General features: G+C 57.2%; 2 protein-coding genes and 1 long non-coding RNA gene across 5 annotated transcripts; 1 reads left to right on the top strand and 2 right to left on the bottom strand.

Moving 5' to 3' along the window:
- Positions 1-155: 155 nt before the first annotated feature.
- On the bottom strand, positions 156-2,442 carry Nhlrc4 (NHL repeat containing 4). 2 transcript variants are annotated; one of them, XM_085694807.2, is made up of 2 exons: positions 2,179-2,442; positions 156-1,378 (listed from the first exon to the last, which is right to left on the bottom strand). In XM_085694807.2, exon 2 carries the CDS (start codon positions 1,060-1,062, stop codon positions 421-423), a length of 642 nt encoding a protein of 213 aa, XP_085550933.1. In that variant the 5' UTR covers positions 1,063-1,378; positions 2,179-2,442; the 3' UTR covers positions 156-420. The 2 variants fall into 2 exon arrangements, with proteins under 2 accessions (XP_085550933.1, XP_048292058.1); XM_048436101.3 differs by lacking the exon at positions 2,179-2,442 and adding an exon at positions 1,826-2,039.
- On the top strand, positions 2,014-6,229 carry LOC125401748 (uncharacterized). The gene is made up of 2 exons (XR_015003525.2): positions 2,014-2,152; positions 6,008-6,229. It is a non-coding gene; the product is annotated as an uncharacterized LOC125401748 (long non-coding RNA).
- On the bottom strand, positions 3,206-7,982 carry Prr35 (proline rich 35). Of its 2 annotated transcripts, XM_087910745.1 has the most exons (5): positions 7,798-7,982; positions 7,297-7,442; positions 6,770-6,918; positions 4,330-5,435; positions 3,206-4,060 (listed from the first exon to the last, which is right to left on the bottom strand). In XM_087910745.1, the coding sequence occupies exons 4-5, from the start codon at positions 5,394-5,396 to the stop codon at positions 3,415-3,417; spliced, it is 1,713 nt and encodes a 570-aa protein (XP_087766871.1). In that variant the 5' UTR covers positions 5,397-5,435; positions 6,770-6,918; positions 7,297-7,442; positions 7,798-7,982; the 3' UTR covers positions 3,206-3,414. The 2 variants fall into 2 exon arrangements, with proteins under 2 accessions (XP_087766871.1, XP_087766872.1); XM_087910746.1 differs by having other exon boundaries at positions 7,297-7,982.
- Between the last annotated feature and the right edge of the window lie 5,003 nt (positions 7,983-12,985).

Below are 12,985 nucleotides of genomic sequence, written 5' to 3'. Positions count from 1 at the left end.
GCCTGCCTGCCTCTGATTAGGATATAGGGGTTGGGGCACCTGGCAGGAGATCTTGCCTGGCTATGTACTGGCAGATGGCCTCAGCACCCAGGATCTGTAGCTTCAAGTGTCACCTCAAAGCTCAGGCCTCCTGAGACCCAAGCTAGCAGATCTTGAGACTGGGTGACACTTGGGGGTTTGGGGCATGAAAGGCCAGGGACATACTGAACAGGGACATGGAGATGGCTCAGTTTAGAGCCTTTGGGGGGAGGTAGTGGTTCATAGCTGCTTAATGGACGGGAGCACGTGCCAAGAGGAGATCAGAAGGCCAGCTAAGGCCAGGTGTCAAAGCAGGCTCAGCAGCCCCCAAGGAGCCCATCAATCTCCCATTATAGTGTAAAGGACTCAGGGCTGGCCAGAGATAGCAAGAGGCTATTTCCCTCAGGCCATCTCTCCAAGATACTGGTACACCTTGATGCAGTTGTCCCCAGCATCTGCCACCACCAGTTGGCCCTGGGGAGCACAGGCTATACCCAAGGGCCTCTCTAGTCCCTCCAGCTGCAAGCAGATGGGTGGCCCAACCCGGGGAAACAGGGTTACCTGATGCTTCTGCTCATCAGCCACAATAATACTACCCTCCGAGTCAGAGCACACACCTGCTGGCTGGCCGAAGCTATGCCCAGTCAGGGTTCCCAGGGAGCCCAGAGGCTGGTGGGCACTGCCAAACAGCTGCACATCCCCAAATTCTTCACTCACAGCAAGGCCCCCATCAGGGCCTGGACCTACCCAACAAGGGCCCTCTAGACCTAGCATGGAGGATGGAGCCAGGGCCTCCCAAGTTGGTCCCAACATGAAGCTATGCACAGTTCCTGGCAAATAGTCTGTCACCAGGAAGTGGCCAAAGGCATCCACAGTCAACCCTCGGGGGGACAAGAATGTGCCTACAGTCACCCAGCGGCCCTGGGGTTCCCGGGAAGTGTACCGAAGAGCACACACGGCCCCATGGATGAGGTCACTGACCACCACAAGCCCGGAAGCTGTCACAGCCACATCCTCTGGAACAAAGGCTCCGGTTTTAGGCATGCGGCAGGGTAGTTGACAAATGGAACGTCCCTCAAGATCCAGCACATGGACACAGGATGCAGCACCAGCCGTCAAGAAGAGCAGGCCATCTGGGGAGCAGTGCAGGCCTCGGGGGGCCCCGGCAGCCCCTGCTGGTACCAGGATTTGCCCCAGCAGCCGGGGCTGCCGGGAGCAACTGGCATCTCTAAGCTGGTCCAGCCTGAGATCAGGCCCTTAGGTATAGATGGCTAGAAGTAGGGGTGGCCCAGGAGCTCAAGGAGTCAGGACAGATGGGAGGCCAAGGGCAGTAAGTCAGTCGGTCTCGGCTTCCACGCAGCTGCAAAAGAGTGGGTGCCGACGGTGACTGATGAGTGCTGGCGCCCTCCTACTGTACCGGTGAGGAGCTGAACTGAGATGGGGGGTAAGACTGAGCTGTGTTCACCTGGTCCCCCAGTCCAGCAACCACACAGGTGGTGAGGTGTCTGCAACAGTGGTCTGAGAAACACCACCCACTCAAGAAGGTCAAAGGTTTTGTACTGAAGCCCAAATCACAGGCATCGCTGTGTCCCAGCTTAGGAGTGAGGGCGAGGGGAGACAGATAAGCAGCTTTTCTCAAACACATCAGCCCTGGGATTCTTCCACAGGGTTGGCCTAAGCTCCTGTTAGTGTTGCCCCCACCACCACCACCACACAGAGCCCCTCTGCTTTGACCAGAGAGTGAGCCAAACCCCAGCCTCCCAGGGCTCTCCACTTGCCCCTTCCAAGAGACCAGGATATCCCTTACCTAGGACCAGGCTCCTGCCCTGGACTTTAACTCCTGTCTTTGTTGTTAGAGACAGGCTGGGTGTGTGTCTGTGTGGCCTGGGTAGGGAGTAGGGGAGGAGTCACCAGACAAGTCCCCTGCAGGGACAAGTTGAGCAAGGAGGAAGGGGGGGCTGTTTGGGTTGAGTCCCTGGCCTCCAGGCCTGCACCCTCCTGCTTGGGTCTTCCCATGGGCCTTACCCTTACCCTGGACACTTCCTACTGTCCCTTCTTAGCTGAATGTCTCAGACAAGCCTGCCCTTTCCAGAAGGGACCCAGAGCCCTCTACAACTATAGGCTGCCTCTCCAGGTAAGACATTTGTGTGAGGAACTAACCTTGGTCACTCTCTTGCCATCTCCACCAGAAGGTCAAGCTGGCAATGTTGCCTCCCAGGATCAGAAACCAGGATGCAATAGGCACATGGGAGTAGAGAGAGGAAGTTGCCTCAGATTTAGGACTTGAGGTTCCTTGGATGCCTGGTTCTGCCCCCAGCAGTTCCCCAGGAAGCCTTCAGGTCAATAGTGTTCAGCTAGCGTTTGTCAGCCTTGGCCTGCAGCCGCACAGCACCCTGGTCCAGCCAGCCAGAACTCTCGCCCCAATAGCACCTGCAAAGCCTCACGGTGGGGTGGGGGTGGGGGGGCTACCTGATGCTATCACCAGGCGGATGGTTAATGGAGCAACTGAAGGTCCTGTTTGGACTGGCCCCAGCCTGGGCAACCCAGCCCCAGTGAGAACAGTGCCTCCTCCGAGGGCAGCTTGTACTTGAGGGCATTCCTGGGTGGGCATGGAGGCTACAGCCCAGCTCCCCAGGGAGAAAAGTAATTTGCTATGGCTGGGGGGCCCCAGCACCCCTCCCTGGCTGTCTCCCACCCTGGCCTGTGGAAGGCCGAGCAGGGCTGTACTGGGAGGGAAGCAGTGAGCTGTGAAGGCCACTGATGCCTATCATGGCTGCAGGGACTGGCGGGGGGCCCAGGAAGGCCACACGGGGTGAGCAGCCTGGAGCCATAGAAGGCAGGAGGCTTTGACCACCACAGGCAAAGCTGGCATTGGGCTGCTTGGATGGATTCAGGCCCAAGGACGAGCAGGGTCTTTGCCCATCCCCTGTGAGCTGAAACAGACCAGGTCATCCTGACATGTCTGCCTCTCTGCCACTCTTCCCTGAGTCCCCTAATTGAGTGTACCCAGCCCATCCCTTGGCCCCAGACTCTTTGGAAGAATCAAGTCCACAATAAGGAATTTGAAGCCGAAGGTGAATCCCAGCATGGTGTCCTAGACACTGCTCCCAGGGATGCTCAGGTCAGGGACATTTCCTTGAGGGTGCCCAGGTGCTTATGCAGGGACAGAAAAGGAAAGAAACCCAAGTAGGGTGTTTGAAGGTGGTTTCTATTTTAATGACCACAACTCCGTCCAATAAATAAAGCATGACTTTCCTATGTCCATGTGACACCAGAGATAAACCTCTACCATGGGCTAGTGTGGGGGGGATGGGGAGCATCTGTCTAGAATGCATGCACACTGACACTGGACAGGCCCAGACAATGGGGCCCAGGCCAGGGAGAGGAGCCCACACATTAAGGTGGCTGTGGACAGACCTCAGTACCTGGGAGGATCTTCAAGCTTGGGGTATCCTTAGGGGTCTGGGAGCTGCCAGCCCCAAGACGATTGCCCCAGCCATTACCAGGAATTCCATGGTCCTCAGGGGCCTGGAGCGGGAGGGCAGGAGGCGGGACGCTGGAGTCAGCCTCACACTTGGTGGTACGGCTAGAGAAAGGCTCGAGTACAGGACCTAGTATCCTGGAGGGCTCAGAGGCCCCCCTTGCCAGCATGGGGCTTGGCTCGGGCAGCCCCCAGGACTCTGCAGGTGCCTTAGTTCCCTTGGTAGGCACCCGCTTCACTGAGAGGTCCAGAGGTGTGTCCAGCGGCCGAGCTGCCCGGGCCAGCGCCTGATGGATGGTGAACAGCTCGCGGCGAATCTTGCCAAGCTGCTCCCGTAAAGGTCTAGGGGCGAGATCCCCAGTCGGTACCAGCTGCCCCAAGCACTGCTCCACCCTGGCGTAGTCACCAAAGGCCTGGGTCAGGTCCTCTCCCACTGGGCCAGGACTTCCTAGCACTTGGCCTTGTGGCTGCTGCAGAAGATGAACCTCAGGGCCTGGGGCTTCAGGATTACCTGGCTCCTTGTCCTCAAGCCAGAATGTCAGGGAGGACCCTGTTGGTAGGCTGAGAAGTAGAAGCCAGTCAAAAGGCTATCCTGCCCGGTGAAGTACCCCCAGCCCCAGCCTGTGTCTTCCGTTCAGTGTCACCCACACCCCAGGGGAAAGAAGTCTAGAACGGCACATTCAAAAGAAAAGAGAAAAAGGGCTCTTTGGTATCAGATTCCTCTGTGGTCTGGAGTCTCTGCTCCTGCTAAGTAAGCTAAAGATGGCCTAGTCTCCCACCCAGCCCACCCTGACACCCCCACCCCAAGACCCAAAGAGCCTGATACCCACCTGTTCTGACAGCCAAATTTTGCCAGTTTCAAGGGGTCCTTTGGGAACTCAGGCATATTGCCCGGGGGCAGCCTCTTCTGCTGGTTGCTCTGAGCCACTCGTTCCAGCTCTCCTTCATGCCCTGGGTCTCTGGAAGTGCTATGGGGCCAGGGTGCCCCCAGCCCTGGCACAGGCACCTTCATCAGCCCAGGAGCAGCCAGAGCCCCAGGAGGCCCCTTGAGGGACACAGAGGACTTGGTAGGGGCAGTCCTGCCTGCTGACTGTCCTAGGGTATGCTCCAGTAGCAGCGGGTAGTACAGGCGGGGGGCCAGGCCTGGGCGCTCGGGTGCCTGTGGGGTTGGGAAGGTTGCAGGGGGCAGCAAGGGGCTTGCTGAGGCCAGGAAGGGCATGTGGGCAGCAGCAGCCGCCAGTGAGGGCCCCAGATAGGAGAAGAGGCCTGGGCCGAGAGGGTAGTTGACACCCAGCAATGACAAGTGGAGGCTCTGGGCTTCAGGGAACTCTCCCTGGGCAGGCGGTGGGTAGCAGGGGACACTACTCTCAGAATCTGCTGAAGCTACAGCCCCTAGAGCCCCACTTATCAGACCACCACTCAGTCCTGGCTTCCACGACTCTGTCAAGAGGTTACTGGGGCCTGGACCCTTCCGGATGGCTCTAGTCAGAGGGGGCAGTGACCCTGGGGACTCCTCTGGTCCAGGTTTTGGGCCCCTGCCACAACGACGCTGGGAAAGGCTGTCAGTGATGATGAGATCTGGCACAGTAGGCTGGCTACCCGGGTCTGAGAAGTCTATGGAGCAGCTGGGGGTGGGTGCCCGAGGCCTGGGCGAGGGGGGTGCACGGCGGTATGCCCAGTCGGGAGAGTCTAACAGCAGAGAGAGGGAGTCCTTGCAGAGGCTGTACTTCATGTGGTTATAGAGATGGGACTTCTCCAGGCAGGTGAAGGGACACTGGAAGCACTTATAGTTATAGGGCTTGCCCCAGGGTCGTGGGATGTAGTGTGGCTTCTTGGGCTTTCTTGACCGTGCCCTTGTCCCAGTGCCCACTCGACATGAACCTGCCTCGCGAGACATGGCAGCCTACTAGCAGGCAAGCCTGGGCACCATGACCACCTGCAGATAGGAGAGACAAGGACTCGATTACCACCAGGTCTTCTCACTCTCTGTTCCTCTTCACTGGGGTTTCTTCATTAGAACTCAAGAAGCCCCTATTTGCTTCGCCTCAAAGCTTCTGGCCTTTGTACTGCAGACCCTTCATCCTTTTGGGAGGAGATGTGGTGGCATTTACCCATAATTCCATAATTTGGGAACCTGAGGTGTGGGGTTTCTGTGAGTTCCAGGATATCCTGAGCTACAGAGTGAGATTCTGTCTGAGAGAGAGAGAGAGAGAGAGAGAGAGAGAGAGAGAGAGAGAGGAGAGAGGAGAGAGGAGAGAGGAGAGAGGAAAAAGGAAAGGAAAAAGGAAGGCACCTAGATGTTCTGGCCCAGGTACACATAAGTAAGTTTGTAATGTAAGGATCTAGAAATTGTGAAGAATTTTTTTTTCTGAAATTAAGCTTAAATGGGTGTATTGTATTTTATTTATCAAGTGATCCTGTACAAATCACCACTGTTGGGGCCAAACTGGTCCTGAAGGCCAGTTTCTGGAGTAACTGGTCCCCATTTATCTCTGCTCTTTGCGCCAGGCAGGTCCCCACTGAACATTTGGTAAGAGAATGAGAGCAGCCGTGTGTGACCAGAGCCACCAGTCTGATGGCCCTCTAGAGACACTTTCTTGTTGAGCCACCTGCCCCTGCCAGAAGCAGAAGTGAATCACCGAGATTAGAAGCCACCAGAAACCCTGCAAATGCATGTGTGCATGCATGTATGTATGTATACCGGAACGAGCTAATAGAGTGTCAAGTGGACACTGGAGGTCTCTCGGGGGGTCAGCCACACATGAGGTCCCCCAACCCAGGCTGGGGGGAGTGGATGTCACAGTATGGCCCCATGGCATAGCCACCTGCTCAACCCAGCTCCATCTGGGTGGCTTCAGGCAGGTCAGTGACTGAGCCTGCAGTGACCACGCTCAGCCAAGACCCTCTTCTCCTCACGTCCTGCACACTGGCTCAGAAGCTCCTCTTCCCTCCATCTGGGCCACCACCTGGGCCGTTCACTATCCCAGCGCTTGGGCATGGTGCATGTGCACATAGGCTTTGGGTGTGTGCATACAAGCGTGCAAGATTCCCAAGGAATCCTTGCTCTCTGCCTGGAGGAGCAACTGCATGGCTGAGCTAACCAGGCACAGGGTGTGCCACCAAGGGCACACACATCCATACCACTTCCCACTCAGAATGGATATGGCTGTTCACAAGGGTAAACCCACATTACAGACTATGCCCAAAGACACATGCAGACATGGCTGGGATTCACACTTGCTCATAGACTCATCATAGATGCAGACATACATGAGCCTCATGATTGGAGCAGCGGGGTTGGGAGTGGAAGACAGTTGCTGAACTCCTCTTTCTTGCATGCTGACCATTGCACTTTGCCCATGGCAGATATTCACCTTTATTCTCACCAAAGATCAGGTTGTCACCCCTTAGGTGGATAGCTAGAAGAGTGAAAAGCACTGCATGCCAAAAGGCTTGGGACCATACAGAGGAGTCCACATGGCCAGGCTGGGCTCTGGAAATGGGGCAAACACAGGCTAAGGGAGACTCCTAGGTTAGGAGGTGGATGCTGGCTCAGGAAAGGGTCGGGGCCTCCCTGAAGGGTTGCAGACCCAGCCTGGACTTGGCATGTACAGAGACAGTCTCTTCTCCTGCTTGCATTCCAGTCCCCCCCACCCCCCTCCCGCCCTGCGCCCCGCAAGATGTGATGACAGATAGGGATGTGTGCTCAGGCAACAGAGGCGTCTGTGCGGGGACCATCGATCACCCAGCCCTGGGAGCCACACAGCTGTGCTGATTGGTGCTACTGCTTAACCTACCTCCCAGCCCGGACTGGAGGGGTCCTCCTGGGGCCTTGGACCCAGGGGTTGAGGCTCCTGTGTTTCTCTCCAAACCAGGCACCCGAGGTGCTGACCTCTCCAAGACCCAGTGGATGCTGGGCACTGGTCCACCACAGTGCACGTTCCTACACCACACATACACAAAGGCGCACTCGTCCTGCCGCCACCCAGTCCCAGCCCCAACTTATGACCTGGCATGTGCTCCCATAGAATCTGGCTTAGTGCCTGGTCAGAGCTAATAGCTGGAGGGGCCAGCCCACACACGCGTTAATCCTCTTGAGATTCAGTACCCTACAGGGATGGGCACAGGAGCTGAGGTGAACAGCTGGGACCCTAAAACCTTTCTTTTGCCTCCCCGCTGCGGGCACCGCCCTGAAGATCCCTCAAGGTGCAGGGATCACAAGCAGCCCTTTCCACGCATTCCATTCTGTCCTGAGCCTGAGCCCCAACTTCACTGGAAGTGCAGCTTGTCTGCCTTACCGCGTCTGCCGAACCGAGCCCTTGGAGGGGCAAACTTCCCACTTGCGGACACCGCGGGGTAACTGAGGTCCAGAGCTGGAAGCGGTAGCGATGCCGTGATGCGGCCGCAGCCGCTTTCCTTGTCCCCCGACGCCGACTCGCAGGCGCCCACCAAAGTTGGCAGCGAAGCGCGTGCGCCACTGCGCGAGCTCCCAAACGCAGCGACCTCCGACCAGGCTGGGCAAGGGAGGCGGGACAGCCTCAGTCGCAGACGGCTCACATCTCCTTGCACGCCCCGCACACTCAGTGGACGCGCTGGGACGGCTCCGGGAGGGAGTGAGGTCGGACCCGCCACGGTGTTGCAAAAGCCTGGAGTGGCGCGCAGGTGCGGGCCGAGTGAGGGGCTCCTGGCACCGTCCCCGCCCCCGACGCCTGCAGGCTGCCGCGGGGGTGCGCAGAGGCTGCCAAGTCTCCCGGGTCGCCGCAGCGGCAAGAGGGGGCGTCAGCACACATCCGTCAGGGCTGTGGCCCCTGACAGCCTCCTGTCCACCCAAACCAGGTTGGGGCTGGTTCTGGGGGCTGAACCCTAGAATAGGGGGGCTCCAGAACAGACCAGGGGGGGCCAAGTCCAGAGCTCAGGCGGTGGAACCTATGTGTCCTTGCCAGCTTCTCCTGGGTAAGCCAGATCGCCTGTGTGGTTCCTTTACTCCAAACAGGAGGCGTCCCCCACTTCCCTTGCTCTGCTGGCTAATGGACACAATGCTTTAGCACCCCCACCCCTGGATTCATCACGCCACTCCCAGGACTCACTCTCGACTTCCTAGGAGGTTCCTCTCTGTGTCAGGACAGATCCAACACCTTTGCTCACTCTCCGAAGGGCCTCATCCTCGGTGGTGGCTTTTCCTAGAAGGACTGTGAGGTGGCAAAGGACCCAGGAGGGTTTGGAATGCCCGGCAACTATAAATGCTGGAACTTCCTTCTCTTTAATGTCTTTGTGGCCAGAACTGCTCCTGGGTTGTCAAAACGTAACCTCTGGGGTCACACTTCTTAACTAGATCCCAGGGAAATTTCCTTAACTTGTGGGTTCCAGAGGTGCATGTGGGCAGTGGGCATGGCCTGGACAGAGACAGATAATCTCTCTCTCTCTCTCTCTCTTTCTCTCTCTCTCTCTCTTTCTCTCTCTTGTTTGCCTGTGTGTAGGGAAAAAACCTTAGCCCAGAGGTGTGCTGCTTGGCATTTCAAGCATGGAAGGGTGATTGCTACCCCAGGCCTGCACTGCTGAGGCTCAGAGGTCAAGAGACTCAGCTACTGGCTCCTGGGATCTCTCCAGTTCAGATCTGTGGAAGAAGGGAAATCTCTGAAATGACTTTGGGTGCAGTCATAGGGTGGAGGGCACCGGGGGTTCAGTACTTCTTAGTTCCATGAACCTGGACTTGGTTCCCACGTCTGTGTGGCAGATAATGGCCAGAACCCAGATGTTGGCCAAAGTCCAAGGGTTATAGGTCAAAGAGTAGGGCCTCTCCAGTCTAGCTTCCTCCTGTCTCCATGCCACCTTCCTAGAAAGCAGCCCACCGGCAACTGAGGGCCATCCAGAGCTGGAAGCGGTGCTGTGAATTGTATAGCATACTCCTTTCTGCCTGCCTGGCCCAGCTAACCAGCTGACCATGCAGGTGGCCCGGGGCTGGGAGACAGCTTGAGCGGCCAATGTGCCAGTAGTCCTAGGACCAGGAGTCCAGCTCCTCATGGGCACTAACTAGAGATGATGGGAAACTCAGGTCACTCTGAGACAAGGAGAGTGGGAACATGCGGCACGGGCCCCTTATTCTCAAGGACAGCTCTGTCCTTTCTGGGAACTGTGGAACAGCCTCTGGCTGACGACACCAGGGGCAGGCCGGAGGTTACTGCCACTGTCCAGGGAAGGCCTGGCTTCAACACGCAGGGAACAAAGCCTGGTGCAGCTCAGGTGAACCTGTGGTCTGCAGGACAAACCCCAGAGATACGCCGTGTAGCACCTCAGGTATGAGATTGATAGCTGTAACGGGGATCACTGCCCAGGCCAGCTCTATGGAGGCCCAGAGAAGGGAGATGGGAAGAGCAGAAGGGAACTGGAGCAGTCATATGCCCGGCAGTGCCGCCTCTCATGGGCCTTTGTAGAAATTCGTGTGAGACGGGAAGGAGAGACCACATCCAGAAATGACCCTAAGGGTTTCTATTACCTGAGCATACTCCTGGATTTCCTAGAGGGGAAAGAAACTCCTGAGCCCTGGGCTTGCTCATGGAGGTCTGAAGAGCTTGGTGAGCCTGGCAGCCCCTCCCTTCTGCCCAAGGGGCTCTCAGGCACATCCAGCCCCTCCTGATTTCCTTTTCCTCTCTTACCTCGGACCATTCCTCGGCTGGGGCCTTCCACCCACCCCTCTAGGAATGAGGGACCACGAGCTCTAGGAGATGACTATCTCCTGAGTGGCTGAGATGACATAGCTTGGCGTTTGGACTTGTCACCCTGAGCCTGAGATCCTGCCCACAGTCCCGAAGCAGTACCTCTCCCCCTCTGGAATAGAGAGAGCACCTAGTCTTAGCTTCAGACCCTAATAGGGTTCTTGACTAGGACAGGGGCCTGGTGGTCTCTCCTGGTGTGGGTCTTGCCTTTACCCTCAGCTGGAGGTTTATTTCAGCCATTTAACCTTCTCTTCTTGACCTGCCTATGGCTGCCCGCCTGTCACCTCCATTAGCATTGACCCTGTGCGTGCTGGAGGCTTATGAGCTGGCTAAAATTTCTGGACTCTGCACTGTCTCATTCCCTCAGTGTTGCAGCCCTCCCCAAGACAGGTATGGGGCTGGCTGGTACTCCACAGTGGGCAGAGGGACCGAGGCTAGAGCCAAACAAACAGGGTCTAAAACCCACGCACAGAGGGACTCCATGGAGCGGCAGCAATTCTGTAGTCCCAGAGGGCCGCATAGTATATTTGGCAGTGGCTCATTTTTCACCTTCTGAGTACAGGACACATGGCAGCATCCACAGTCCATGTGAAATCCCTGGTCCAGAGAGGAAGAGACACCCTTGTAGTTTCACCTTTGTTGCACAAAGTGTCCTTGGGGACTGCAGGCTGGTGGGAGAGCAGAGGATCGTGCCTGAAGCTCTGTGCGAGCTGGAGGCTGCAGGTCTTGATAGCCCCAGGGAGCCACAGTGGGTATGCAGTATGGGAAGGGAGGCAACAGGACCTGGTGACTGCGGAGGAGTCTGATGAATCTTCTTTCTGGGATCTGAGTGCTCCATTCCAGGACATGCTGGGTTACCCACCAACTTGGGGAGGAAAGGGCTGCCACTATGTGCTGGGCAACTGAATGGATGAGACGCCAGTGATTACTGGAGGGTCTGCGCCAGGTGTGGTATGTAAACGGCGGTGGTGTTTGTAAACCCTCTTTAATGGGAACGTCCCAGCTGGATAGGAGCCTCTTCCTTTAGAGGGAGCAGCTGGCCTGTTCAGGTGGGTGGGACAAGTTCATGCTGCCCAAGCCCCCACCCGGGCTCTGAGCCCGGTTGGCACTGGTTGAGCAGTGCCTGGGGCCGACAGCAGCCATATGTTGGGAAGTGGAGCTGTGTGCGTTGCTCTGCGGCCCCGGGACCAGCCTTCCTGGGCCTGTCACAGATGATTTTCCCTGCCTGAATGGCAGGCAGGATGGCGGGTGGGGCAGTGGGGGCCAGGGAGCTGACCCTATGTCCAGGTCCTTCACTGCCCTCAATACCAGGGACTGCCACTCTTGAAGTAATCCGAGCCTCGGCTTTGAAGCCCCCAGAACTTCACTGAGTGAACTCTGTGGCGGGCACCTCTTTTAGCTCAAAGTTGGGGTTCAGGAGAAGATTCCTGGCTGGTCACCAGGGAGGGACCTCCTGCTTGGTTGTGGGTGGTGGCCAGGGGTCCACGCCAGCTTGCTGTGTGCCCCGGGCAGGTGAAAGAGGGCCGGGAGCCGCAGCCCTGTCAGCCCAGCGCCCAGAGCTGTGCACAGGGAGGTAGGGAGGTCATGGCTAATTTGTACACTAAGTGCTTCTGACAGGGATGCCTCACAAGTGAGAACATGCTGCTGCCTGCCCTGGGAAGGCCATAACGGCTAGTGATGAAGACAGTGGGCCCAGGAGAAAGGGCCTTGGGTCCACAGGGCCAATAGGGACCAGGAATTTGGGGGAAGCCATGCTGACGGCTATTGGAAAGGTAGGTCTGAGGAAGAAATGTGGAAAGTGAGGATGAGACAGAGATAAGTGGGCCGAGCCCCTGACCACTCTCATGCTCAGAACTCTTTTTCAGTTACTAGTCCTGCTGCCCCTGACCACTCTCATGCCCAGAATTCTGTTTCAGTGACTAGTCCTGCTGCCCCTGACCACTCTCATGCCCAGAACTGTTTCAGTGACTAGTCCTGCTGCCCCTGACCACTCTCATGCCCAGAACTGTTTCAGTGACTAGTCCTGTTGATCTTGGGCTTCAGACCTCCTGCTCATGATAACCCACCCCAGTTTAGCCTAGTGCTATAGTGTGAAGTCTACTGCTTTGACTAGTCTGCCCACCTCCCTCCTCTAGGCCTCTCACCCTATCCAGAATCAAGCACTCAGCAGCCTTTTGAGGAGCCCTAGCTCCCTCCCAATACTAGCCAGAGTTTTGCTTATGTGTATAACTTCCTTCTGAATGCCCCTTTGTTTCCCTTCCCCCCATATGCTGGGGTCCATGGGAAAAGGAAGGGTAAAGTGTTTGTTGGGACCAACCAGAGTGGGTGAGCACTAGCAGCTGGACCTCCATCTTGCCCCAATACTAGAGTCCTGCCTTTTCTTGAGTTGTTCTGGGGCTGGAGCTGCAGGGGCCAGTGTAGTGGTGCCAGGTGGAATAGGGCAGAAGAGGAACTAACTGATCTTTAGCTGCCAAAGGTGCCCAGAGCTGGCTCCTGCTGTAAGTACACATAGGTGCAGGTCTTGCCCCTCCACTGTAAGAGATGGTCCAGCCTGGTGCGCAGCCGCATAGGGGCAGGGAAGGCGCTGTGGGCGGCGAGGTGAGATGTGTTGTGGCAGCTGCCCCGCTGCCCGAGGCCCGCCCGGAGCGAACACTGCTGGTGGCTTTAATTGCTTTCACATTCGATGGGGCTGGCCTGTGACAGGCCTCTTACACGCGGTGCACTCTGGCCGTGAACCCCCAGCCCCCGCTTGCCCAGGGGCATCCTCTAGCTC

Source organism: Myodes glareolus, chromosome 9 (genome assembly GCF_982192425.1).
Source record: "Myodes glareolus chromosome 9, mMyoGla1.1, whole genome shotgun sequence".
In the NCBI taxonomy this organism is placed as follows: domain Eukaryota; kingdom Metazoa; phylum Chordata; class Mammalia; order Rodentia; family Cricetidae; genus Myodes; species Myodes glareolus.
This window is presented reverse-complemented; position numbering and strand designations above follow the sequence as displayed.

Excerpts from the sequence above, each read along its gene's own strand:
- Nhlrc4 (XM_085694807.2), bottom strand. The coding sequence starts at position 1,062 with ATGCCTAAAACCGGAGCCTTTGTTCCAGAGGATGTGGCTGTGACAGCT.
- Prr35 (XM_087910746.1), bottom strand. The coding sequence starts at position 5,396 with ATGTCTCGCGAGGCAGGTTCATGTCGAGTGGGCACTGGGACAAGGGCA. Across the intron at positions 4,061-4,329 it reads AAATTTGGCTGTCAGAACAG|CCTACCAACAGGGTCCTCCC; the intron begins GTGGGTATCAGG and ends TCTACTTCTCAG.